Source organism: Camarhynchus parvulus, chromosome 2 (genome assembly GCF_901933205.1).
Source record: "Camarhynchus parvulus chromosome 2, STF_HiC, whole genome shotgun sequence".
Lineage (NCBI taxonomy): Eukaryota > Metazoa > Chordata > Aves > Passeriformes > Thraupidae > Camarhynchus > Camarhynchus parvulus.
Genome location: NC_044572.1, coordinates 151,768,586 through 151,794,089, shown reverse-complemented (window position 1 = coordinate 151,794,089; position 25,504 = coordinate 151,768,586). Strand labels below are relative to the sequence as shown.

Sequence of the window (25,504 nt, the reverse complement as noted above, 5' to 3'; positions counted from 1 at the left end):
TGCTCCATGGCCGTGTCCTGGGGTGGTCACTGTGGTCACTCCGTGCTCCATGGCCGTGTCCTGGGGTGGTCACTGTGGTCACTCAGCGCTCCATGGCCGTGTCCCGGGGCGGTCACTGTGGTCACTCCGTGCTCCATGGCCGTGTCCCAGGGCGGTCACTGTGGTCACTCAGCGCTCCATGGCCGTGTCCCAGGGTGGTCACTGTGGTCACTCAGCGCTCCATGGCCGTGTCCCGGGGCGGTCACTCAGCGCTCCATGGCCGTGTCCGGGGCGGTCACTGTGGTCACTCAGCGCTCCATGGCAGCACCCTGGGGTGGTCACTGTGGTCACTCAGTGCTCCATGGCCGTGTCCCAGGGCGGTCACTGTGGTCACTCAGTGCTCCATGGCCGTGTCCTGGGGTGGTCACTGTGGTCACTCAGTGCTCCATGGCCGTGTCCTGGGGTGGTCACTGTGGTCACTCAGCGCTCCATGGCCGTGTCCCGGGACGGTCACTGTGGTGACTCAGTGCTCCATGGCCGTGTCCCAGGGCGGTCACTCAGCGCTCCATGGCCGTGTCCTGGGGTGGTCACTGTGGTCACTCAGCGCTCCATGGCCGTGTCCGGGGCGGTCACTGTGGTCACTCAGGCTCCATGGCCGTGTCTGGGTGGTCACTGTGGTCACTCAGCGTCCATGGTCCGTGTCCCAGGGTGGTCCTGGGGGGTACTGTGGTCACTCAGCGCTCCATGGCCGTGTCCTGGGGTGGTCACTCAGCGCTCCATGGCCGTGTCCTGGGGTGGTCACTGTGGTCACTCAGCGCTCCATGGCCGTGTCCCAGGGCGGTCACTGTGGTCACTCAGTGCTCCATGGCCGTGTCCCAGGGCGGTCACTGTGGTCACTCAGTGCTCCATGGCCGTGTCCTGGGGTGGTCACTGTGGTCACTCAGCGCTCCATGGCCGTGTCCTGGGGTGGTCACTGTGGTCACTCAGCGCTCCATGGCCGTGTCCTGGGGTGGTCACTGTGGTCACTCAGCGCTCCATGGCCGTGTCCCAGGGCGGTCACTCAGCGCTCCATGGCCGTGTCCCGGGGCGGTCACTGTGGTCACTCAGCGCTCCATGGCCGTACCCTGGGGTGGTCACTGTGGTCACTCAGCGCTCCATGGCCGTGTCCTGGGGTGGTCACTGTGGTCACTCAGTGCTCCATGGCCGTGTCCTGGGGTGGTCACTGTGGTCACTCAGCTCCACGTGTCCCAGGGCGGTCTCCAGCTCCATGGCGCGTGTGCCGGGGGGGTCACTGTGGTCACTCAGCGCTCCATGGCCGCACCCTGGGGTGGTCACTGTGGTCACTCCGCGCTCCATGGCCGTGTCCTGGGGTGGTCACTGTGGTCACTCAGTGCTCCATGGCCGTGTCCTGGGGTGGTCACTGTGGTCACTCCGTGCTCCATGGCCGTGTCCCGGGGTGGTCACTGTGGTCACTCCGTGCTCCATGGCCATGTCCCGGGGTGGTCACTGTGGTCACTCAGTGCTCCATGGCCGTGTCCTGGCGCAGCCTGGCCCTCACCACGCCGTCCAGCACGGCGTGCAGCCCCCGGCAGGCGGCCTGGGCAGCGTCCAGCACGGGCCGCAGCCGCTCCTGGTGCAGGCGGGCGCTGAGCTGGCACAGGGCCAGCTGCCCGCTGCCCGCCACCGTGGCCACGGCCAGCCTGGGGCCGCCGGGCGCCGCCTCCACCGCCGCTCAGGTCACTCAGGGCCACGGGGGCCCGGCCGGGGCTCGGCCAGCCCGGCCGACCCGGCCACCACGGCGCGCGCAGCTCACGCCCGCGTCCAGCAGCGCCAGCCCCGCCGCGCTCACGCTGGCCCCAGCTCACCGCCGTCTGCCTGGAGAACCTGGGGGAAAAGGGTCAGGGTCACCCCAAAATAACCCAAAATAAATCCTAAAATATCCCCAAAACCCCATAGACCCCGTGTGCCCCAGCAGCGCCAGCCCCGCCGCGCTCACGCTGGCACCGAGCTCACCGCCGTCTGCCTGGAGAACCTGGGGGAAAAGGGTCAGGGTAACCCCAAAATAACCCCTAAAACACCCCAAAACCCCACAGATCCCGTGAGCGCCAGTTCGGCCACACTCACACTGGCCCCCAGCTGACCCCCGTCCGTCTTGAAGATCTGAGCTGTGACACGGGGTCAGGGACACCCCAAAATACCCAAATCACCCCAAAACATCCCCTAAAACACCCCAAAACCCCACAGACTTCGTGTGCCCCAGCCCAGTCACGCTCACGCTGGCCCCCAGCTGAACCCCATCTGCCTGGAGAACCTGGGGGCACGGGTCAGGGTGACCCCAAAATACCCTGAAACGAACCCTTAAACATCCCCTGAAACACCCCAAAATCCACCCAAAACCCCACAGACCCTGTGTGCCCCAGCAGCGCCAGCCCCGCCGCGCTCACGCTGGCCCGGAGCTCATCGCCATCGGCCTGGAGAACCGGGGGGGGACGGGGATCAGGGTCACCCCAAAAACACCCAAATCACCCCAAAACATCCCCTGACACACCCCACAGTCCCACAGATCCTCTGTGCCCCAGCCTGGCCCCACTCACGCTGGCCCCCAGCTCACCCCCGTCTAACTGGAGAACTTGGGGGGGAGGGGTCAGGGACACCCCAAAAACAACCACATCACCCCCAAAACACCCCAAACCATCCCCAAAACATCCCCTAAAGCACCCCAAAACCCCACAGACCCCATGTACCCCAGCCCAGCTGTGCTCCCCCTGATCCCCAGCTCGTCCCCATCGCCGCGGTGTGGTCAGACAAAAAAAAAAACCCTGGGGCACGGAGGCCCCAAATTGCCGGGGGAAAGCTAACCACATTCCACACACCCCACAGCATCCCAAAACACCCCCAGAACACCCCCAAACCCCCCCAACACCCCCCCCAAACACCCCCAAATCCCCCCCAAACACCCCCAGAACACCCCCAAATCCCCCAGACTGACCTGGACTGCACGCGTCGGTCTGGGACACTGGAAAACAGGCTAAGCACCCCAAAACCCCACAGACCCTGCAGCGGGCGCTCCCCAAACACCCCCCCCCCAAACACCCCCAGAACACCCCCAAATCCCCCCAGAACACCCCCAAACCCCATCGGGACACCCCAGAGCTCACCTGGACGCGCACGTTGATCTGTGAGCGCGGGTAGAGCTGGCTGAGCACGGCTCCCTCCAGCACGCCCCGCAGCAGCCCCAAACACCCCCAGAACACCCCCAAATCCCCCCCAAACACCCCCAAATCCCCCCCAAACACCCCCACCCCCAAACAGAACACCCCCAAACTCCCCAGAGCAGCAGCGCTCCCAAACACCCCCAAATCCCCCAAACACCCCCAGAACACCCCCAAACCCCCAGAGCTCACCTGGACGTGCACGTCGATCTGCGAGCGCGGGTAGAGCTGGCTGAGCACGGCTCCCTCCAGCACGCCCCGCAGCAGCAGCGCTCGCTCCCCCGCCCTGCGGTCCGTGCCGCCCTGCGCCGACCGCCGCCGCCGCTCGCCGCCCCCCGCGAACGGCGCCGAGCTGCAGCGGACGCTGAGCAGGGCCCGGTCCGGGGGGGCCTTGGCCCGCGACCCCCGGACCTGCGGGAGAAAAGGGGGTTGCAGTGGGGGGCACACATATGGGGAGGCCTTGGGCCGGGACCCCCGAACCTGCGAGGAAAGAGGGGGGGTGGAGTAGGGGGGATATCCAAATGGGGGGGGGAAAAGGGGGGCTGGGAGTGGGGGGGACACTCATATGGGGGGGGCTGTGGGACCCCCATATGGGGGAGGGAATGGGGCTGGGGGGACGACACTCCTATGGGGGGGGCTGTGAGACCCCCATATGGGGGGGGAATGGGGCTGGGAGTGGGGGACTCACATTGGAAGGGGTGTGGGGCCCCATTGGGGGGATGGGGCTGGGAGTGGGGGGGACACTCATATGGGGGGCTGTGGGACCCCCATATGGGGGAGGGAATGGGGCTGGGGGGACGACACCCTATGGGGGGGGCTGTGAGACCCCCATATTGGGGGGCCTTGGCTCGGGACCCCCGAACCTGCGGGGGAAAAGGGGGGGCAGGGAGTGAGTAGGGGGCTACCCACATAGGGGGGCCTTGGCTCGGGACCCCCGAGCCTGAGGGGGAAAAGGGGGGATCGGGGTGCGGGGGACACACACATGGGGGGGCTGTGGGACCCCCATATTGGGGCGGGCCTTGGCCCGGGACCCCCGCTCCTGGGGAGGAAAGGGGGCTGGGAGTGAGGGGGAGGCTGTGGGACCCCCAAACCTGGGGGTGAAAAGGGGGAGTGGAATTGGGGGCACAGCCACATTGGGGGGGGGGCTGTGGGACCCCCGAGTCTGAGGGGGAAAATGGGGGACTGGGACTGGGGGGGGGGAAACACACATTGGGGGAAAGGGCTGTGAGACCCCCATATGGGGGGGAAAGAGCAGGGAGCGGGGGGACACTCAAATTGGGGGTGGGGGGCTGTTTCACAAGCCCCAGGAGGGTTCACAAGCCCCGGGGCCCCGCTCACCTCGTGCGGGCCGTACACGGCCGCCAGCACTTTGGTGTTGCCCTGCTCCAGGTAGGCCGAGCCGTCGGCCCGGGCCAGCACCCCGAGCCGGGCCCGCACCTTGCGCAGCTCGTCCGGCCGCCGCCCGTCCGCCCGGAACCCCGCGTCGGACAGCAGCTCCAGCCCCGCCATGCCGGTGCTGCTCCCGGTGCCGCTCCCGGTGCCGTTCCCGCCGCCGGCGCCGCGTGCGGGGCCGGACTACAACTCCCGGCGTGCCCCGCGCGCTGCCTTTACTGCCCGTGCGCACTGTGAGGGGGCGGACTACAACTCCCGGCGTGCCTCGCGTGCGGCCTTTAGTGCCTGTGCGCGCCGAGAGCGGGCGGACTACAACTCCCGGCATACACCGCGCGAGCTGCCCGCCAACGGGAGGCACCGCCCCCCTGACGTTCCCGCGGCTCAGGCCGTCGGCCGGTCCTACAGAGGCCACGCCCCATGTGACGCAATCCCACACAGGCCGCACCCCCAAGGCCGCCCGGGCACATAGGCCACGCCCCTGACAGAGACCACGCCCCACGGAGGCGGTGTCCCGGTTCCGCCCCCTGGCGGCCCCGCCCCCCGCGAGGCCCCGCCCCCTCGGCCGGTTCGCGGCACCGAACGGGACCGGGCGGCACCGGAGCGACCCCAGCGCCCCCTGGCGGAGCGGCAGCACCCCCGGACCCCCCCTCGGGCACGGCCGAACCTTCCCGCGCCGTCCCGGTCCCGGTCCCGGTCCGGGTCCCGAGCGGGCGCCGCCGGCCGTCCCCGAGCGCTCGGAGCGGGTCAGAACCGGCACCGGGCAGCGCCGAGCCCGTGTCCCGCCGTCAGCGGGCGGCACCGAGCGCTCAGCGGGCGCAGCGGGCGGCTCCGCTCTGCCGCTCCCGCTGCCCCCTGTCCGGCCCGCGCTGACCTTGCCCGGGCCGGTCCGGAGCGGCCCCGAGCGCCGCCGCTCCCCGCCCGGCCCCGCTCCCGGTGCCGATCCCGGTCCCGCCATGGCGGCCCCGCTGGGCCCCGCCGGGTTCCAGTTCGCCATCGACCGCGGCGGGACCTTCACGGACGTGTTCGCCCGCTGCCCCGGCGGCCGCGTCCGCGTCCTCAAGCTGCTCTCCGAGGACCCCGCGTACCGGGACGCGCCCACCGAGGGCATCCGCCGCGTCCTGCAGGAGGTGCGGGCCCGGGGACACCGGGGGACAGCGGGGGGACAGCAACGGGACCCCCGGGGACAGCGGGGGACAGGGCGGGGGACAGCAACGGGACCCCCGGGGACACGACGGGGACACGGTGGGGACGCGGCAGGGACGTGGTGGGGACGTGGCGGGACCCCCTCAAGTGCCCTACCGGGACCCCCGGGACCCCCGGGACCCCCGGGACATGGCGGGGAGACAGCGGGACCCCCGGGACCCCTCGAGTGCCCTGCTGGGACCCCCGGGACCCCCGGGACCCCCGGGAGCACGGCAGGGACACGGCGAGACCCCCAGGACCCCCCCCAAGAGCCCCCCAGGAACATCCCAGGACACCACCCAGGGGGGAACCCCCAGAACAAGCCCCGGGACCCCCCAGACCCCCACGGGGTCCCCCCCCAAGTACCCTCCGGACCCCCCTGTCCTGGAGACCCCCCCAGGACCATCGGGACCCCCTGAATGCCCCGCTGGGACCCCAGGACCCCCCTCGGGAACCCACCGGGACCCCCCCCCCAAACGCCCCTCCCAGAGACCCCCGTGGGAAATCCCGGGAGCCCCCAGGGGGACCCCCCAGACCCCTCTGGACCCCCCGCCCCACCCCGTGCTGGGGGTCCCCAAATGGGTCTGGGGTCCCCAAAAGGGTCTGGGGTCCCCAAATGGGGCTGGGGCTCACTTTTGGGGTCCCGCAGGGTCTGGGGGTGTCGCTGTGGGTCTGGGGGTTCCTGGATGAATTTTGGGGTTCCCCGGTGAGTGTTGGGGTCTCTGGGTGAGTGTTGGGGTTCCCGTGATTTTGGGTTCGCCGGTGTTTTGGTCCGAGGTGTTGGGTCCCCGGTGAGTGTTGGGGTCTCTGGGTGAGTTTTGGGGTTCCCCGGTGAGTTTTGGGGTCCCCAGGTGATTTTTGGGTTCCCCGGTGGATTTTGGGGTTCCCCGGTGAGTGTTGGGGTTCCCCGGTGAGTTTTGGGGTCTCTGGGTGAGTGCTGGGGTTCCCCGGTGAGTGTTGGGGTTCCCTGGTGGGTTTTGGGGTCTCTGGGTGAATTTTGGGGTTCCCTGGTGGATTTTGGGGTTCCCCGGTGAGTGTTGGGGTTCCGCAGGAGCTGGGGGTGCCGCTGCCCCGGGACGATCCCCTGGACGGCTCCGGACAGGGATCCGCATGGCACACGGTGGCACGGCGCTGCTGCCCCGGGGAGGGGCCTGGCGTACCGCGGCTTCGGCACCTATTGCGCGCCTCTATGGTGGTGCACCTGGGCACACACCTGGGACACTGGGCACACCTGGGCACATGACCCAAACCCACCCCAAACCCATCCCCACACCTGCTGCACACCGGGCCGCAGGCCCGCGGCGCCTCGACCTGGTGAGTGCACCTGGGCACACCTGGGCACACACCTGGGCACACATGGGAACCTGGGCACACCTGGGCACACACCTGGGCACACACCGGGCACACCTGGGCACACACCTGTACCCCAAACCCACCCCCAAACCCATCCCCACACCTGCTGCACATCGGCACGCAGGCCCGGCCGCGCCTCTTCGACCTGGTGAGGGTACAGGCACACTGGGGCACACTGGGCACACTGGCACACGGGCACACAGCTGGCACATGGGCACACTGGGCACACAGATACACGGGAACCCGGGGCACAGTACATACACTGGGTACACCACACCGGGCACACCTGGCAATACCTGGGCACACCTGGGCACACAGCTGGGCACACCTGGCAAGACCTGGGCACACCTGGCAATACCTGGGCACACAACTGGGCACACAGCTGGGCACACAGCTGGGCACGCCTGGCAATACCTGGGCACACCTGGGTACACCTGGGCACAGCTGGGCACAGCTGGGCACACCTGTACATACACCTGGGCACACACGTGTGCATACACCTGGGCACACCTGTACATACACCTGGGCACACCTGCGTACACAGCTGGGCACACAGCTGGGCACACAGCTGGGCACGCCTGGCAATACCTGGGCACACCTGTGCCTGCACTGGCACCGCCCAGGGTCCGTGGTGCCACGTGCCTCTGTGCCAATGTCCCCTGGGGGGGGGTGCCGGTCCCTGTGCCCGCAGTGCCAGTGTCCTGTGCCCCCCCGTGTCCCCTCATTGTCCCCTGTGTCCTGTGCCCCCCGCCGTGTCCCCTCGGTGTCCCCACACTGACCCGTGTGATGTCCCACGCGGTGTCCCCTCGGTGACCCGTGGCCGCCTGGCACGGGGCTGGCACGTCCTGTGACCGGCACCGTGTCCCGTGACCAGCACCGTGTCCCCGTGTGCCCCACAGTGTCCCCAAACAGCCTGTCCCCGTGTCCTTGCTGGGGCTGGCACCGTGTCCCCATGTCCCCACAGTGTCCCCAGACAGCCTGTCCCCGTGTCCCCTCCCCTGGGGCTCGCACACGTGTCCCCCGTGTGCCCCACAGTGTCCCCAGACAGCCTGTCCCCGTGTCCCCTCCCCCTGTCCCCCACAGTGTCCCCTCCTGGGCTGGCACCGTGTCCCGCACAGTGTCCCCACCACCCTGTCCCCATGTCCCCACCCTGGCTGGCACCGTGTCCCCTGTGCCCCACACTGTCCCTGCTGTGGGCTCAGTGTCCCCCCAGTGTCTCCCTGTGTCCCCCCAGTGTCCCCTCTGTCCCATGTCCGCGTGTCAGGGCCGGCTGGGTGTCCTTGGTGTGTCCTCTGTCCCCTGTCCCTGTCCCCTGTTCCTTGTCCCTGTCCCTGTCCCCTGTTCCTTGTCCCTGTCCCTGTCCCCTGTCCCTGTCCCTGTCCCCTGTCCCCTGTCCCTGTCCCTGTTCCTTGTCCCTGTCCCTGTCCCCTGTCCCTGTCCCTGTCCCGTGAGCGGGGCTGGGCTCAGGGCCCGGCCTGGCCCATGGCCAGGGACAGGGGACACAGGAGGGACACAGGACAGGGGACACAGGACAGGGGACATGGGACAGGGGACTCGGTGGGGGGACACAGTGCTGGCCACAGGAGGGGGGGACACGGGGGGGACACGGCACAGGTGGGACACGCGGGGGGACATGGGCTGTCCAGGGGCTGGCATCCCCGCGCCACCCCAGCCATGGCCGTGTCCTCCCTGTCCTGTCCCTGTCCCTGTCCTGTCCTGTCCCTGTCCCTGTCCTGTCCTGGCTGTCCTGTCCTGTCCCTGTCCTGTCCTGGTGCTGTCCCAGCGCCATCCTGGCTCTGTCCCTGTCCAGTCCCAGTCCTGTCCCATCCCAGTGCCACCCAACTCCTGTCCTGCTGCCATCCCAGTCCTGTCCCTTTCTTGTCCCTGTCCCATCCCAGTGCCACCCCAGTCCTGTCCTGCTGCCACCCCATTCTTGTCCCCTTCCTGTCCCAGTGCCACCCCACTCCTGCCCTGTGTCCTCAGGGTGTCACTTCAGTGCCACCCCGGCGATGTCACCGCGTGTCCCCGCGGTGTCACTGGGGCGATGTGCCCCGCGTGTCACCGCGTGTCCCCTGGTGTCCCCGCAGGAGGTGGCCATGCCCGATGTGCTGTACGAGGAGGTGATCGAGGTGGACGAGCGGCTGATCCCGGAGCAGGAGGATTGTCACCTGCCCGGCAGTGACAGCTGGCCCCGGGTGCAAGGTGGGTGTCACATTGTCACCATTGTCACATTGTCACATTGTCACCTGTGGGGCAGTGACAGCTGGCCTCAGGTGCAAGGTGGGTGTCACATTGTCACCATTGTCACCATTGTCACCATTGTCACCATTGTCACCTGTGGGGCAGTGACAGCTGGCCCCGGGTGCAAGGTGGGTGTCACATTGTCACCATTGTCACCATTGTCACCATTGTCACCTGCCCGGCAGTGACAGCTGGCCCCGGGTGCAAGGTGGGTGTCACATTGTCACATTGTCACCATTGTCACCATTGTCACCATTGTCACCTGTGGGGCAGTGACAGCTGGCCCCGGGTGCAAGGTGGGTGTCACATTGTCACCATTGTCACCATTGTCACCATTGTCACCATTGTCACCATTGTCACCTGCCCGGCAGTGACAGCTGGCCCCGGGTGCAAGGTGGGTGTCACATTGTCACATTGTCACCATTGTCACCATTGTCACCGGCCCGGCAGTGACAGCTGGCCCCGGGTGCAAGGTGGGTGTCACATTGTCACCATTGTCACCATTGTCACCATTGTCACCATTGTCACCTGCCCGGCAGTGACAGCTGGCCCCAGGTGCAAGGTGGGACACTGGGCTGGTGGCCCTGGGGTGACACTGAGTGGCACATGGCAGGTGTCACCGCTGTCACCGTCCCCTGCTGCTCTCTGAGGTGGCACCAGGGGGTTTAGGGCGTCTCAGGGCTCTCGGTGACACTGTGACACTGTCCCCATGTCCCCCCAGGTGTGTCGGTGTCACCCTGCTCGTGCAGCACGGGGTTTGGGTGTGTAGGTGACACAGGACACTGTCCCCTGTCCCCATGTCCCCAGGTGTGTCCGGTGTCACCCTGCTCGTGCAGCACGGGGTTTAGGTGTGTAGGTGACACTGTGACACTGTCCCCATGTCCCCAGGTGTGTCGGGTGTCACCCTGCTCGTGCAGCGGGAGGGTGTAGGTGACACTGTGACACTGTCCCCATGTCCCCCCAGGTGTGTCGGGTGTCACCCTGCTCGTGCAGCACGAGGTTTGGGTGTGTAGGTGACACTGTGACACTGTCCCCCCAGGTGTGTCGGGTGTCACCCTGCTCGTGCAGCGCCCCCTGGACGTGTCGCGGCTCCGCGCCGACCTGGAGCGGCTCCTGGCCCGCGGCATCCGGAGCCTGGCGGTGCTGCTGCTGCACAGCTACGCGTGAGACACGGGGGCTTGGGGGGTCTGGGGGGGTTTGGGGGGATTTGGGGGGTCCTGGGGGTCCCTGAGGGGTCCCTGAGGGGTCCTGGGGGGATCTGGGGGGTCCTGAGGGGTCCTGGGGGGTCCTGGGGGGATTTGGGGGGTCCTGAGGGGGGGGTTGGGGGGGATCTGGGGAGTCCCAGATGACCCATAGATGCCCTTCAGGTGTCTCAGGTGCCCCCAGGTGCCCCCCAGGTGACTCAGGTACCCCCCCAGGTGTCTCAGGTGTCTCCCAGGTGTCCCCATGTTGACTCAGGTACCCCCCCCAGGTGTCTCAGGTGCCCCCCAGGTACCCCCCGGGTGACCCTGAAGTGACCCAGGTGTCTCTCAGGTGTCTCAGGTACCCCCAGGTGTCCCCCAGGTGTCTCAGGTTGACTCAGGTACCCCCCCCAGGTGTCTCAGGTGCCCCCCAGGTGCCCCTCAGGTGACCCTGAAGTGACCCAGGTGTCTCTCAGGTGTCTCAGGTGCCCCCCAGGTACCCCCCGGCTGACCCTAAAGTGACCCAGGTGTCTCTCAGGTGACTCAGGTGTCCCCCAGGTGTCCCCATGTTGACTCAGGTACCCCCAGGTGTCTCAGGTGCCCCCCAGGTGTCCCCAGGTGTGTCAGGTGCCCCCCAGGTGTCTCAGGTGCCCCCCAGGTACCCCCCGGGTGACCCTGAAGTGACCCAGGTGTCTCTCAGGTGTCTCAGGTACCCCCCCAGGTGTCTCAGGTTGACTCAGGTACCCCCAGGTGACTCAGGTGCCCCCCAGGTGCCTCCCAGGTGACCCTGAAGTGACCCAGGTGTCTCTCAGGTGCCGCAGGTGCCCCCCAACCCAAAATCCCCAAAGATCCAAAAATGCCCAAAACTCACCTAAAAACTACTGAGAATGGGCAAAGCGGGAAATTCAGCCCAAATGGACCCCAAATTCAGCCCAAATTCACACAAAATTCACCCAAAATGGACCCCAAATTCAGCCCCAATTCATCCCAAATTCACTGCAAATTCAGCCCAAATTCGGCCCCAATTTGGCCCCAAATTCCCCCCAATTCACCCAAAATTGACCCCAAATTCACCCCAGTTCAGCCCAAATTCTGACCAAATTCGGTCCCAAATTCAGCCCCACCCCCCGGGGCGTTAATTAGCACCGATTTGGCGTTAATTAACCTCAATTAGCATTAATTAAACCCATTAATTTCACCTGGAAACGCGGAACCCTCGGATGGGAGGAGCCCAGAGAATTCCGGGGAAAGGGCTCAAAAATGAGGAGAAAAGGGAGGAAACAGCCCAGATTTGGGTTCAGGAGTTAAAAAAAAAAAGTATTAAGAAAGAGAGGAAAAAGGACAAAATTTGGGTTCCAGGGCCCAAAAAATGAGGAAAAAAGAGAGGAAAATCCCCAGGTTTGGGTTCTGGAGCTCAAAAAATGAGGAAAAAAAAGAAAGGAAAATTCTCAAATTTGGGTTCTCGAGCTCAAAATAATAAGTAGGAGAATAGAAAAGAGAGTAAAATCCCCAAAATTGGGTTCTGGAGGTGAAAAAAAGAGAGGAAAAAACAGAGAAAAATTCACAGATTTGGGTTCCAGAGCTCAAAAAAAAAAAAAAAAGAGAGAGAGAAAAAGAGGAAAAAGCCCAAATTTGGGTTCTAGAGGTCAAAAAAAAGATCTAAAAAGAGAGAAAAAGAGAAAAGAGAGAAAAAATCCCAGATTTGGGTTCCGGAAGTCAAAAAATGAGGAAAAAAAAAAAAGTGAGGAAAAAGCCCAGATTTGGGTTCTGGAGCTCAAAAAAAGAGAAAAATCTCCAGATTTGGGTTCAGGAGGTCAAAAAAAAAAAAAAAAAATTTAAAAAGGGAGAAAAAAACCCCCAAATTTGGGTTCTGGAGGTGAAAAAAAGAGAGAGAAAAAAAAAAGAGGAAAAAGCCCAAATTTGGGTTCTAGAGGTCAAAAAGAGAGAAAATAAAGGGAAAAAGCCCAAATTTGGGGTCTGGGAGCCCAGGGTAGGGCAGGGTCTGGCCCCGGTCACTTGTGGTCACTCCTGGTCACTTGTGGTCACTCCTGGTCACTTGTGGTCACTCCTGGTCACTGTGGTCACTCCGGTCACTGTGGTCACTCCTGGTCACCACTTGTGGTCACTCTGGTCACTGTGGTCACTCTGGTCACTCTGCTCACTGTGGTCACTCCTGGTCACCACTTGTGGTCACTCTGGTCACTGTGGTCACTCTGGTCACTCTGCTCACTGTGGTCACTGTGGTCACTGTGGTCACCGCTTGTCACTTGTGGTCACTCTGGTCACTGTGGTCACTCCTGGTCACCACTTGTGGTCACTCTGCTCACTGTGGTCACTCCTGGTCACTACTTGTGGTCACTCCTGGTCTCTTGTGGTCACTCTGGTCTCTTGTGTTAGGTCACTCCAGTCACTGTGGTCACTCCTGGTCACTGTGGTCACTCCGGTCACTGTGGTCACTCCTGGTCACTTGTGGTCACTCTGGTCACTGTGGTCACTCCTGGTCACCACTTGTGGTCACTCCTGGTCACTGTGGTCACTCCTGGTCACTACTTGTGGTCACTCCTGGTCACCACTTGTGGTCACTCTGGTCACTGTGGTCACTCCTGGTCACTTGTGGTCACTCTGGTCACTGTGGTCACTCTGGTCACTGTGGTCACTGCTTGTGGTCACTGTGGTCACTGTGGTCACTCTGGTCACTGTGGTCACTCCTGGTCACCACTTGTGGTCACTCCTGGTCACTGTGGTCACTCCTGGTCACCACTTGTCGCTTGTGGTCACTCTGGTCACTTGTGGTCACTCCGGTCACTGTGGTCACTCCGGTCACTCAGGGGGGTTAGCCCCACCCCGCACCAGACTGATTGATCGACTGATTGATTGGCTGATTGATTGAGTGATTGATTGAGTGATTGATTGAGTGATTGATTGATGGATCGATGGCTGATTGATTGACAGCTCTGCAGCTGGGGTTGGGGGTTACACCAGGTGACACAGGTGTAACTCAGGTGTAACTCAGGTGTGACACAGGTGTGCCCCAGGTGTGCCCCAGGTGTGACACAGGTGACACTCACCTGTCCCCACAGGTGGCCGGGTCACGAGCAGCAGGTGGGCTCCCTGGCGCTGTCCCTGGGGTTCTCGCAGGTGGGGTTTGGGGTACAGGTGTGACACAGGTGTGGCACAGGTGTGACACAGGTGTGACTCAGGTGTGACACCCAGGTGTGACACCCAGGTGTGACACAGGTGTGACTCAGGTGACACAGGTGTGACACCCAGGTGTGACTCAGGTGTAACTCAGGTGACACAGGTGTGACTCAGGTGACTCAGGTGTGACACCCAGGTGTGACACAGGTGTGACACAGGTGTGACTCAGGTGACACAGGTGTGACACCCAGGTGTAACTCAGGTGACACAGGTGTGACTCAGGTGACACAGGTGTGACACCCAGGTGTGACTCAGGTGTAACACAGGTGACACAGGTGTGACACCCAGGTGTGACACCCAGGTGTGACACAGGTGTGACTCAGGTGTGACACCCAGGTGTGACACAGGTGTGACACAGGTGTGACTCAGGTGTGACACAGGTGTGACACAGGTGTGACACAGGTGACACCCAGGTGTTCCCCAGGTGTGACACAGGTGTGTCCCCCCAGGTGGCCGGGTCACGAGCAGCAGGTGGGGGCCCTGGCGCTGTCCCTGGGCTTCTCGCAGGTGTCGCTGTCCTCGGCCGTGGCCGGCATGGCGCGGGCGGTGCCGCAGGGGCTCACGGCCTGCGCCGACGCCTACCTGAGCCCAGGTGTGCGCCGGTACCTGCACGGCTTCTGCCAGGGCTTCCGGGACGGGCTGAAGGTGAGCGGGGACAGACTGACCTGGGACAGACTGACCCGGGATAGACCCGGGATAGGGCAGGGACTGACTGACCCGGGCCTACCTGAGCCCAGGTGTGCGCCGGTACCTGCACAGGTTCTGCCAGGGCTTCCGGGACGGGCTGAAGGTGAGCGGGGACAGACTGACCTGGGACAGACTGACCTGGGATAGACCCGGGATAGGGCAGGGACTGACTGACCCGGGCCTACCTGAGCCCAGGTGTGCGCCAATACCTGCACAGGTTCTGCCAGGGCTTCCGGGATGGGCTGAAGGTGAGCAGGGACAGACAGACCTGGGACAGACAGACCTGGGACAGACTGACCTGGGATAGACCCGGGATAGAGCAGGGACTGACTGACCCGGGACAGGACTGGGATAGAGCAGGGACTGACTGACCCGGGACTGACTCGGGCCTACCTGAGCCCAGGTGTGCGCCGGTACCTGCACGGCTTCTGCCAGGGCTTCCGGGATGGGCTGAAGGTGAGCTGGGCTGGCACGGGATAGAGCCGGGATAGACACGGGGCTGACCCGGGATAGGGCTGGGACAGGGCTGGGACACAGGACAGACACGGGACGGACAGACAGACACGGGACAGGGCTGGGGCTGACCCGGGACTGACCTGGGACAGAGTGGGGACACTGACCCGGGATAAAGCGGGGGCTGACCGGGGACTGACCCGGGATAGGGCAGGGACTGAAACGGGACAGACACAGGACAGACACGGGACGGACAGACAGACACGGGACAGGCCTGGGACAGACACAGGGACACTGCATAGCCCCCCCTGACCCCCCGTACCCCATTTAGGGGGTGCAGGTGCAGTTCATGGGGGGCTCTGACCCCCCTGACCCCCCCGTACCCCATTTCAGGGGGTCCCGGTGCAGTTCATGGGGGGCTCTGACCCCATAGCCCCCCCTGACCCCCCCAAATCCCGTTTTTAGGGGGTCCCGGTGCAGTTCATGCTCGGACGGGGGGCTCTGACCCCACAGACCCCCCAAATCCCATATTTAGGGGGTGCAGGTGCAGTTCATGGGGGGCTCTGACCCCCCTGACCCCCTGACCCCCCGTACCCCATTTCAGGGGGTCCCGGTGCAGTTCATGGGGGGCTCACCCCCCTGACCCCACCCTGACCCCCCCAAATCCCGTTTTTAGGGGGTCCCGGTGCAGTTCATGCGCTCGGACGGGGGGCTCACCCCCATGGCCAGTTTCGGGGGGGCCCGGGCCATCCTGTCGGGCCCGGCCGCGGGGGTCGTGGGCTACGCCCGGACCACCTTCGACCCCCGGGACGGGAACCCCGTCATCGGCTTCGACATGGGGGGTGAGACGGGGGGTCCCACTGTGGTGGGGGTCCCAGGGGGATTGGGGTCCCGGGGGGGTCCCGCTGGGATTGGGGGTCCCGGGGGGGTCCTGCTGGGTTTGGGTTGATCGGGGTCTCGGGGGGCTCGGGGGGGGGGATTGGGGACCACGGGGATTGGGGGTCCCGGGGGGGTGGGGGTCCCAGGGGGTCCCCTTGGGATTGGGGTCACAGCAGGGTGGGGGTCCCGGGGGTCCCACTGGGATTGGGGTCCCGGGGGGGTCCTGCTGGGTTTGGGGTGATCGGGGTCTCGGGGGTCCCGGGGGTCCCGCTGGGATTGGGGTCATGGGAGGATTGGGGGTCGGGGGTGTCACAGGGGAATTGGGGTCACAGGGGGTCCTGTTGGGATTGGGGTCCCAGGGGGCTTGGGGTCCCATTGAGGTGGGGGTCTCGCTGGGATTGGGGGTCCCCGGGGGTCACAGGGGAATTGGGGTCAAAGGGGGGGGTCCTGTTGGGGTTGGGGTCACGGGGGTCCCAGGGAGATTGGGGTCACGGGGGGATTGGGGGTCCCATTGGGATTGGGGTCCCAGAAGGATTGCGGATCACAGGGGGATTGGGGGTCCCAGGGGTCCCGCTGGGATTGGGGTCACGGGAGGATTGGGGGTCATGGGGGGTCCCAGGGGATTGGGGGTCCCAGGGGTCATGGGGGATCGGGGTTAAGGGGGGGTCCCAGGGGTCCCGGGGATTGGGGGTCGGGGGGTCATGGGGGGGTCCCAGGGGGATTGGGGGTCCCAGGGGTCATGGGGGATTGGGGGGTCATGGGGGGGTCCCAGGGGGATTGGGGGTCCCAGGGGTCACGGGGGGATTGGGGGTCATGGGGGGGTCCCAGGGGGATTGGGGGTCCCAGGGGTCATGGGGGGATCGGGGTCATGGGGGGTCAGGGGAGGGTTGGGGTCACATTGAGGGTGGAGGTCCCATTGGGATTGGGGGGTCCCAGGGAGATTGGGGGTCCCGGGGGTCACAGGGGAGCCCCATAGAGTTGGGGTCACGGGGGGGTTTTGGGGGGGCCCTGCTGGGACTGGGGTCATGGGGAGGGGGTCAGTCCCTTTGGGACTGGGGGTCCCGGGGGTTCCGTTGGGGTCATGGGGGGGATTGAGGTCCCGGGGGGTCCCTCTGGGATTGGGGTCACAGGGGGGTCGGGGGGGTCTCACTGGGTTTGGGGTCATGGGGGTGTCACCGGGACACTGGGGGTCACGGGGGAATTGGGGTCACGGCGGGGGTCCCGCTGGAATTGAGTGTCCCGGGGGTTGGGGTCCCATTGAGGGTGGGGGTCCCATTGAGGGTGGGGGGTCCCGCTGGAATTGGGGTCACAGCAGGATGGGGGTCCCGTTGGGATTGGGGTCACAGCAGGGTGGGGGTCCCGGGGGGTTGGGGTCTGTCTGGATTTGGGGGGCAGTCTTGGGGTCCCTCCCAGGCACCCCAACCTGGAGCCGCTGTGAGGAGCTGGGGTCCGTCTGGAGCTGGGGGTCCCGCTGGGTTTGGGATGGGGCGGTTTTGGGGTCTGTCTGGGTTTGGGGTCCCTCAGTTTTGGGGTCCTTCAGTTTCTGGGTACCTCCCCAGGCGCCTGAGCCGTGCGAGGGGGTTGGGATGGGGCGATTTTGGGGTCTCAGTTTCGGGGTCTCTCAGTTTGGGGTCTCTCAGGTTGGGATGGGGTGTTTTTGGGGTCTCTGGGGTTGGGATGGGGTGTCTTTGGGGTCTCTGGGGTGGGGATGGGGTGTTTTTGGGGTCTCTCAGTTTTGGGGTCTCTCTGGTCAGTTTTGGGGTCTCTCAGGTTGGGATGGGGTGTTTTTGGGGTCTCTCAGTTTCGGGGTCTCTCAGGTTGGGATGGGGTGTCTTTGGGGTCTCTCAGTTTTGGGGTCTCTCTGGTCAGTTTTGGGCTCTCTCAGTTTGGGGTCTCTCAGGTTGGGATGGGGTGTTTTTTGGGTCTCTCAGTTTCGGGGTCTCTCAGGTTGGGGATGGGGTGTTTTTGGGGTCTCTCAGGTTGGGGATGGGGGGTTTTTGGGGTCTCTCAGGTTGGGATGGGGTGTTTTTGGGGTCTCTCAGTTTCGGGGTCTCTCAGGTTGGGATGGGGTGTTTTTGGGGTCTCAGGTTGGGGTGGGGTGTTTTTGGGGTCTCTCAGTTTTGGGGTCTCTCTGGTCAGTTTTGGGGTCTCTCAGTTTCGGGGTCTCTGGGGTTGGGATGGGGTGTCTTTAGGGTCTCTCAGATTGGGATGGGGTGTTTTTCGGGTCTCTCAGTTTCGGGGTGTCGCAGGTTGGGATGGGGTGTCTTTGGGGTCTCTGGGATGGGGATGGGGTGTTTTTGGGGTCTCTCAGTTTTGGGGTCTCTCTGGTCAGTTTTGGGGTCTCTCTCAGGTTGGGGTGGGGTGTTTTTGGGGTGTCTCAGTTTTGGGGTCTCTCTGGTCAGTTTTGGGGTCTCTCAGTTTCGGGGTCTCTCAGGTTGGGATGGGGTGTTTTTGGGGTCTCTCAGGTTGGGGTGGGGTGTCTTTGGGGTCTCTCAGGTTGGGGTGGGGTGTTTTTGGGGTCTCTCAGTTTCGGGGTCTCTCGGATTGGGATGGGGTGTTTTTCGGGTCTCTCTCAGGTTGGGATGGGGTGTCTTTGGGGTCTCTCAGTTTTGGGGTCTCTCTGGTCAGTTTTGGGGTCTCTCAGTTTTGGGGTCTCTCTGGTCAGTTTTGGGGTCTCTCTCAGGTTGGGTTGGGGTGTCTTTGGGGTCTCTCAGGTTGGGGTGGCGTGTCTTTGGGGTCTCTCAGTTTCGGGGTGTCGCAGGCACCTCGACGGACGTGAGCCGCTTCGCGGGGCGCTTCGAGCACGTGTTCGAGGCCAGCACGGCCGGGGTCTCCATCCAGGCCCCGCAGCTCGACATCAACACCGTGGCGGCCGGGGGGGGGTCCCGCCTCTTCTTCAGGTGGGGAGGGGGCTCCGGGGGCCGGGGGGATGTGGGGCGGGGGCTCCGGGTGTGTCCCAGGTGAGTGAGGGGCACCTGTGAGTGTCATTGTCCCTTCCGTGTCCCCGTGGCTGTCCTGCTGTCCCCGTGTCTGCCCCATACCTGTCCCCATACCTGTCCCCATACCTGTCCCCGTGTCTGTCCCCATACCTGTCCCCATGTCCCTGTGTCCCCATGTCTGTCCCCATACCTGTCCCCATACCTATCCCCATGTCCCCATACCTGTCCCCGTGTCTGTCCCCATGTCCCCGTGTCTGTCCCCATACCTATCCCCATACCTGTCCCCGTGTCCCCGTGTCCCCATACCTGTCCCCGTGTCTGTCCCCATGTCCCCGTGTCCCCGTGTCTGTCCCCATACCTGTCCCCATACCTGTCCCCGTGTCCCCATACCTGTCCCCGTGTCTGTCCCCATGTCCCCGTGTCCCCATGTCTGTCCCCATGTCCCCTGCCTGTCCCCGTGTCTGTCCCCATACCTGTCCCCATACCTGTCCCCGTGTCCCCATACCTGTCCCCGTGTCTGTCCCCATGTCCCCGTGTCTGCCCCCATACCTGTCCCCGTGTCTGTCCCCTATGTCCCCATAGCGTCCCCATGTCTGTCCCGCTCACCTGTCCCCATGTCTGCCCCCCCCATGTCCCCGTGTCGTCCCCATGTCCCCTACTGTCCCACGTGCCGGTCCCGATACCAGCGCCCGGTTCCCCCATGCCCCCGGGGTCCCCCCGTGCCCCCTGTCCCCCGTGTCCCCTGACCCCCGTGTCCCCGTGACCCCCGTGTCCCCTGACCCCCCCGTGTCCCCTCTGAGCCCCCCTGTCCCCGTGTCGTCCCCCCAGTGTCCCCCCCGTGTCCTCCCTGGTGTCCGCCATGTCCCCCTGACCCTTGTCCCCAGGCCATCCCCTGACCCCTGTGTCCTCTTGGCCCCCATGTCCCCATGACCCCGTGTCCCCAGGCCCCCCTGACCCCCCGACCCCCGTGTCCCCCCTGTTCCCCAATGTCCCCATGTCCCCAGGCTGTCCCCTGACTCCCCCTGACCCCCTGTGACCCCCCATTGTCCCCATGTCCCCTGACCCCCCTGTGTCCCCATGTCCCCCCCGGTGTCCCCTGACTGGTGTCCCCACATGACCCCCTGTGCCCCCCTGTCCCCAGGCCATCCCCTGACCCCTGTGTTCCCTCTGACCCTCCATGACCCCCCTGCAAGTCCCTGTGTCCCCAGCCCCAGGGGGTCCCCTGACCCTCCCATTGTCCCCAGTCTGTCCCCTGACCCCTCCATTGTCCCCATTGTCCCCAGGCGGTCCCCTGACCCCCCCCATTGTCCCCAATGTCCCCAGGCGGTCCCCTGACCCCCATTGTCCCCATTGTCCCCAATGTCCCCAGGCGGTCCCCTGACCCCCCCATTGTCCCCATTGTCCCCCCTCCCCCCCCATTGTCCCAAGTCAGGCGGTCCCCTGACCCCCCATTGTCCCCATTGACCCCCATTGTCCCCATTGTCCCCAATGTCCCCCCTTGACCCCCATTGTCCCCAATGTCCCCAGGCGGTCCCCTGACCCCCCCATTGTCCCCATTGTCCCCAATGTCCCCAGGCGGTCCCCTGACCGTCACCGACGCCAACCTGGTTCTGGGCCGGCTGCTCCCCGAGTTCTTCCCGCGCATCTTCGGGCCCGACGAGCAGCAGCCGCTGTGTCGCGACACGGCCGTGGCGGCTTTCGGGGAGCTGGCGGCCGCCATCCGCGCCTTCCAGGGCCGCACCGAGGGTGGCACCGCTGGTGACACCGCTGGTGACACCGCTGGTGACAAGCTGTCGGTGGAGGAGGTGGCGCTCGGCTTCATCCGCGTGGCCAACGAGGCCATGTGCCGGCCCATCCGCGCCCTGACGCAGGTGCGGGACCCCCGCGGGACCCCCGCGGGTGGGTGGGCAGGGGGCTCGGCGGGTGGCAGCGGCGTCACCCGCGTGTCCCCCCGGTGGCGGCAGGCGCGGGGACACGACGCGGCGCGACACGTGCTGGCGTGCTTCGGGGGCGCCGGGGGGCAGCACGCGTGTGCCATCGCCCGCACGCTGGGCATGGCCCGCGTCTTCATCCACAAGTACGTGAGGGGTGGGCACAGGGACCCCCGGGGCGGGCACAGGGACCCCCGGGATGGGCAGGGGGCACAGGGACCCCCGGGGTGGGCACGGGGACCCCCGGGATGGGCAGGGGCACAGGGACCCCCGGGGTGGGCACAGGGACCCCCGGGGTGGGCACAGGGACCCCCGGGATGGGCAGGGGCACAGGGACCCCCGCGGTGGGCACAGGGACCCCCGGGATGGGCAGGGGGCACAGGGACCCCCGGGATGGGCACAGGGACCCCCGGGGTGGGCACAGGGATCCCCGGGGTGGGCACAGGGACCCCCGGGGTGGGCAGGGGGCGTGGGGAGACCCCCAAGGAACCCTGAGATGGGCAGGGAGCGCGGGGACCACCCAGGATGGGCAGGGGGCGTGGAGACACCTGAGTTGGAGGTGGGGGGCTCGGGGACCCTCTGGGTGTGCGAGGAGACCCCCGGGGTGGGCACAGGGACCCCCGGGATGGGCAGGGGGCACAGGGACCCCCGGGATGGGCACAGGGACCCCCGGGATGGGCAGGGGGCACGGGGACACCCAGGATGGGCAGGGGGCTGGGGGGCTCCGGGACCCCCGTGTTGGGGTTGGGGCTGTGGGGATGGATCCCCTTTTTGGGGCGGGGGCGGTGCGGACCCCGACTTGGGGAGGGGCTGGGGGGTCCCCGGGGATTCCCCTCTGTGGGGGGTCCTGGAGACCCCCTAACGCCCCGTCCCCCATAGGGCGGGGGAGGGGTCCCGGGGGGTTTGGGGTGTCGCTGGCTTTGGGGCGGGGCGTCCCCAGGGCTGGCGCAGGGATGTCCCCGCGGTGTCCCCGCGGTGTCCCCGGGCTGTCCCCGCAATGTCCCCAGGGCTGGCGCAGGGATGTCCTCGCAATGTCCCCCCAATGTCCCCGCGGTGTCCCCAGGCCTGGGGCAGGGATGTCCCCGCGCTGTCCCCGCGCTGTCCCCGTGTCCCGGGCTGCCCAGCGCTGTCCCCCCCCCGCAGGCACAGCGGGCGCTCCGGCGCTGTCCCCGCAGTGTCCCCCGCAGTGTCCCCGCAGTGTCCCCGCGGTGACGCTGTCCCTCCCCGCAGGCACAGCGGGCTGCTCCGCTGTCCCCGAGCTGTCCCCGCAGTGTCCCCGCGGTGACAGCGCTGTCCCCTCCCCGCAGGCACAGCGGGCTGCTCCCGGCGCTGTCCCCGAGCTGTCCCCGCAGTGTCCCCGCGGTGACAGCGCTGTCCCCTCCCCGCAGGCACAGCGGGCTGCTCTCGGCGCTGTCCCCGCAGTGTCCCCGCAGTGTCCCCGCAGTGTCCCCGCGGTGACAGCGCTGTCCCTGCAATGTCCCCGAGCTGTCCCCGCAGTGTCCCCGCGGTGACAGCGCTGTCCCCTCCCCGCAGGCACAGCGGGCTGCTCTCGGCGCTGGGGCTGGCGCTGGCGGACGCGGTGCAGGAGGAGCAGGAGCCGTGCGCGCTCCCGTACGGGCCGGGCGCGTTCCCGCGGCTCGAGGCGCCTCCGCGAAGCTGGAGCGGGGCGCTGCCGGGACGCTGCGCTGCGCAGGGGCTTCGCACCGTGAGCGACACGCGACAGCGCGACAGGCGACAGCGCCGCGACACGCGACACGCGACAGCGCGACACGCGACAGCGCGACACGCGACACATGACACGCGACAGCGCGACACGCGACAGCGCGACACGCGACACGCGACACGCGACATGCGACACGCGACACGTGACACGCGACACCGCGACACGCGACACCGCGACACGTGACAGTGCGACACGTGACACCGCGACACGTGACAGTGCGACACGTGACAGTGCGACACGCGACACCGTGACACGTGACACGCGACACGTGACAGTGCGACACCGTGACACGTGACACGCGACACGCGACAGGGCGACAGAGACGCGATGGGGACGGGCGGGAGCGCCGGGGGGATGGTGACAGAGGGGACAGCTGGGACAGAGGGACAGAGGGGACAGAGGACAGGGGACAGTGGGGACATTGGGGACATTGGGGACATTGGGGATGGAGACGGGATGGGGACAGCGAGGATGGGGAGCTGGGGACAGGGGACAGGGGACAGCGGAGATGGGGACTGGGGACAGTGGGGACAGTGGGGACAGTGGGGACAGTGGGGATGGGGACTGGGGACGCTGGAGATGGGAGGATGGGGACATTGGGGACATTGGGGACACCGAGGATTGGGGACAGCGGGGACAGCAGGGACAGAGGGCAGGGGACAGTGGGGACAGCGGGGAGAGGGGACACTGGAGATGGGGCAGAGGACACTGGGGACAGTGGAGATGGGGATGGGGACATCAGAGACACTGGGGACAGTGGGGACAGCGGGGATGGGGACTGGGGACGCTGGAGATGGGAGGATGGGGACATTGGGGACATTGGGGACACCGAGGATTGGGGACAGCAGGGACAGCAGGGCAGGGGACGCTGGGAACAGCGGGGATAGGGGGCTGGGGACAGGGGACACTGAGGATGGGACAGGGGACAGCTGGGAGTGGGCAGGGGACAAGTGACGCTGGTGACAGTGGGGACAGCAGGGATGGGGACAGGGGACAGTGGAGATGGGACAGGGGACAGAGGGGACAGCGAGCCTGGGGACAGGGGACACTGGGATGGTTATCTGGGGACAGAGGGGACAGCGGAGATGGGGCAGAGGACACTGGGGATGGGGGCAGGGGACATGGGACGCTGGGGACAGCAGGAATGCGAGAACGGGGACAGGAGACACTGAGGACACCGGGGATGGGAGGATGGGGACATTGGGGACAGTGGGGATGGGACAGGGGACACCAGACATGGGGGGCTGGGGCCAGGGTGACACGGTGATGCAGTGACACGGGGCCAGGGTGGCACGGTGCCAGGGTGCCCGTGTGACAGTGTGACACAGTGACGGGCTGATGCAGTGACAGGGTGACAGGGTGACAGGGTGACAGGGTGCCCATGTGACGCGGTGTTGGTGACACGGTGGCAGTGCCAGGACACCCGTGTGACAGTGTGGGTGACACGGTGCCAGGGTGCCTGTGTGACAGTGTGGGTGACACGGTGACACAGTGCCAGGGTGCCTGTGTGACAGTGTGGGTGACATGGTGACACTGGTGCCAGGGTGACGCAGTGGTGGTGACACGGAGCCAGGGTGCCCGTGTGACAGTGTGGGTGACACGGTGCCAGGGTGCCCATGTGACAGTGTGGGTGACACGGTGACACAGTGCCAGGGTGTGGGTGCCACGGTGTCACCGGTGCCACGCTGCGTGTCCCCGCAGGGCTCAGATCCGCACGGAGCCGTTCCTGCACCTGCGCTACGAGGGCACCGACTGCGCCCTGATGGTGTCAGCGCAGGGACACCCGCCGGGGCCGGGCACCTGCGCCGCCGGGGACTTCCTGGGGGCCTTCACCGCCAGGTCAGTGCCACCCGACATGGCACAGTGCCACCAACCCATCCCAGTGCCACCCGACATGGCACAGTGCCACCCGACATGGCACAGTGCCACCAACCCATCCCAGTGCCACCAACCCTGTCCCAGTGCCACCCGACATGGCACTGTGCCACCAGTGCCACCTCAGTGCCACCCAACCTGTCACAGGGCCACCCAACCTGTCACAGTGCCACCAGTGCCATCCCAGTGCCACCCAACCCATCCCAGTGCCACCAGTGCCATGCCAGGGGTGGCACAGTCCCCGTGCCAGCCCCCAGGTCCCTCTCTCCGGGCTCCTGTCCCTCGCTCCCCATTCCTGTCCCTCCGAGGGTCCCATTCCTGTTCCTCAGGGCTCTGTCACAGAATCACAGAGTCACAGAATCACAGAGTCGCAGAGTCACAGAATCACAGAGTCACAGAGTCGCAGAATCACAGAGTCACAGAGTCACAGAGTCACAGAGTCACAGAATCACAGAGTCGCAGAATCGGAGAATCACAGAATTCACAGAGTCACAGAGTCACACAATCACAGAGTCACAGAATCACAGAATCACAGAATCACAGAGTCACAGAATCACAGAATTCACAGAGTCACAGAGTCAGAGTCACAGAATCACAGAGTCACAGAGTCACAGAGTCACAGAATCACAGAATACACAGAGTCACAGAATCACAGAATCACAGAGTCACAGAGTCACAGAGTCACAGAGTCACAGAGTCACAGAATCACAGAGTCACAGAATCACAGAATTCACAGAGTCACAGAGTCACAGAATCACAGAATCACAGTCACAGAGTCACAGAGTCACAGAATCACAGAATCACAGAATCACAGAGTCGCAGAATCGCAGAATCACAGAATCACAGTCGCAGAGTCACAGAATCGCAGAGTCACAGAATCACAGAGTCACAGAATCACAGAGTCACACAATCACAGTCACAGAGTCACAGAATCACAGAGTCACAGAATCACAGAGTCACAGAGTCACAGAGTCACAGAGTCACACAATCACAGAGTCACAGAGTCACAGAGTCACAGAATCACAGAATTCACAGAGTCACAGAGTCACACAATCACAGAGTCACAGAGTCACAGAGTCACACAATCACAGAGTCACAGAGTCACAGAGTCACAGAATCGCAGAGTCACAGAGTCACAGAGTCACAGAATCACAGAGTCACAGAATCACAGAGTCACAGAGTCACAGAGTCACAGAGTCACAGAATCACAGAATCGCAGAATCACACAATCACACAATCACAGAGTCACAGAATCGCAGAATCACAGAATCACAGAGTC

General features: G+C 65.2%; 2 protein-coding genes across 2 annotated transcripts in view; one reads left to right on the top strand and one right to left on the bottom strand.

Moving 5' to 3' along the window:
• Positions 1-1,306: 1,306 nt before the first annotated feature.
• On the bottom strand, positions 1,307-4,753 carry EXOSC4 (exosome component 4). Its single transcript, XM_030970553.1, is given in 4 exon segments — positions 1,307-1,839; positions 1,984-2,011; positions 3,384-3,602; positions 4,530-4,753. Coding segments are annotated over 4 exon segments (762 nt in total). The 5' UTR covers positions 4,701-4,753; the 3' UTR covers positions 1,307-1,495.
• A 393-nt stretch (positions 4,754-5,146) lies between these two features.
• Positions 5,147-25,504, top strand: part of OPLAH (5-oxoprolinase, ATP-hydrolysing) — a 51,544-nt gene continuing 31,186 nt past the window's right edge. The window contains 13 exon segments of the mRNA XM_030965027.1: positions 5,147-5,710; positions 6,817-6,921; positions 7,219-7,266; positions 9,206-9,320; positions 10,399-10,522; positions 14,188-14,383; positions 15,555-15,720; positions 18,519-18,677; positions 20,272-20,567; positions 20,661-20,773; positions 22,161-22,268; positions 22,270-22,332; positions 24,052-24,189. Of these exon segments, the coding sequence (XP_030820887.1) occupies positions 5,537-5,710; positions 6,817-6,921; positions 7,219-7,266; positions 9,206-9,320; positions 10,399-10,522; positions 14,188-14,383; positions 15,555-15,720; positions 18,519-18,677; positions 20,272-20,567; positions 20,661-20,773; positions 22,161-22,268; positions 22,270-22,332; positions 24,052-24,189 (1,805 nt within the window). The 5' untranslated portion in view covers positions 5,147-5,536.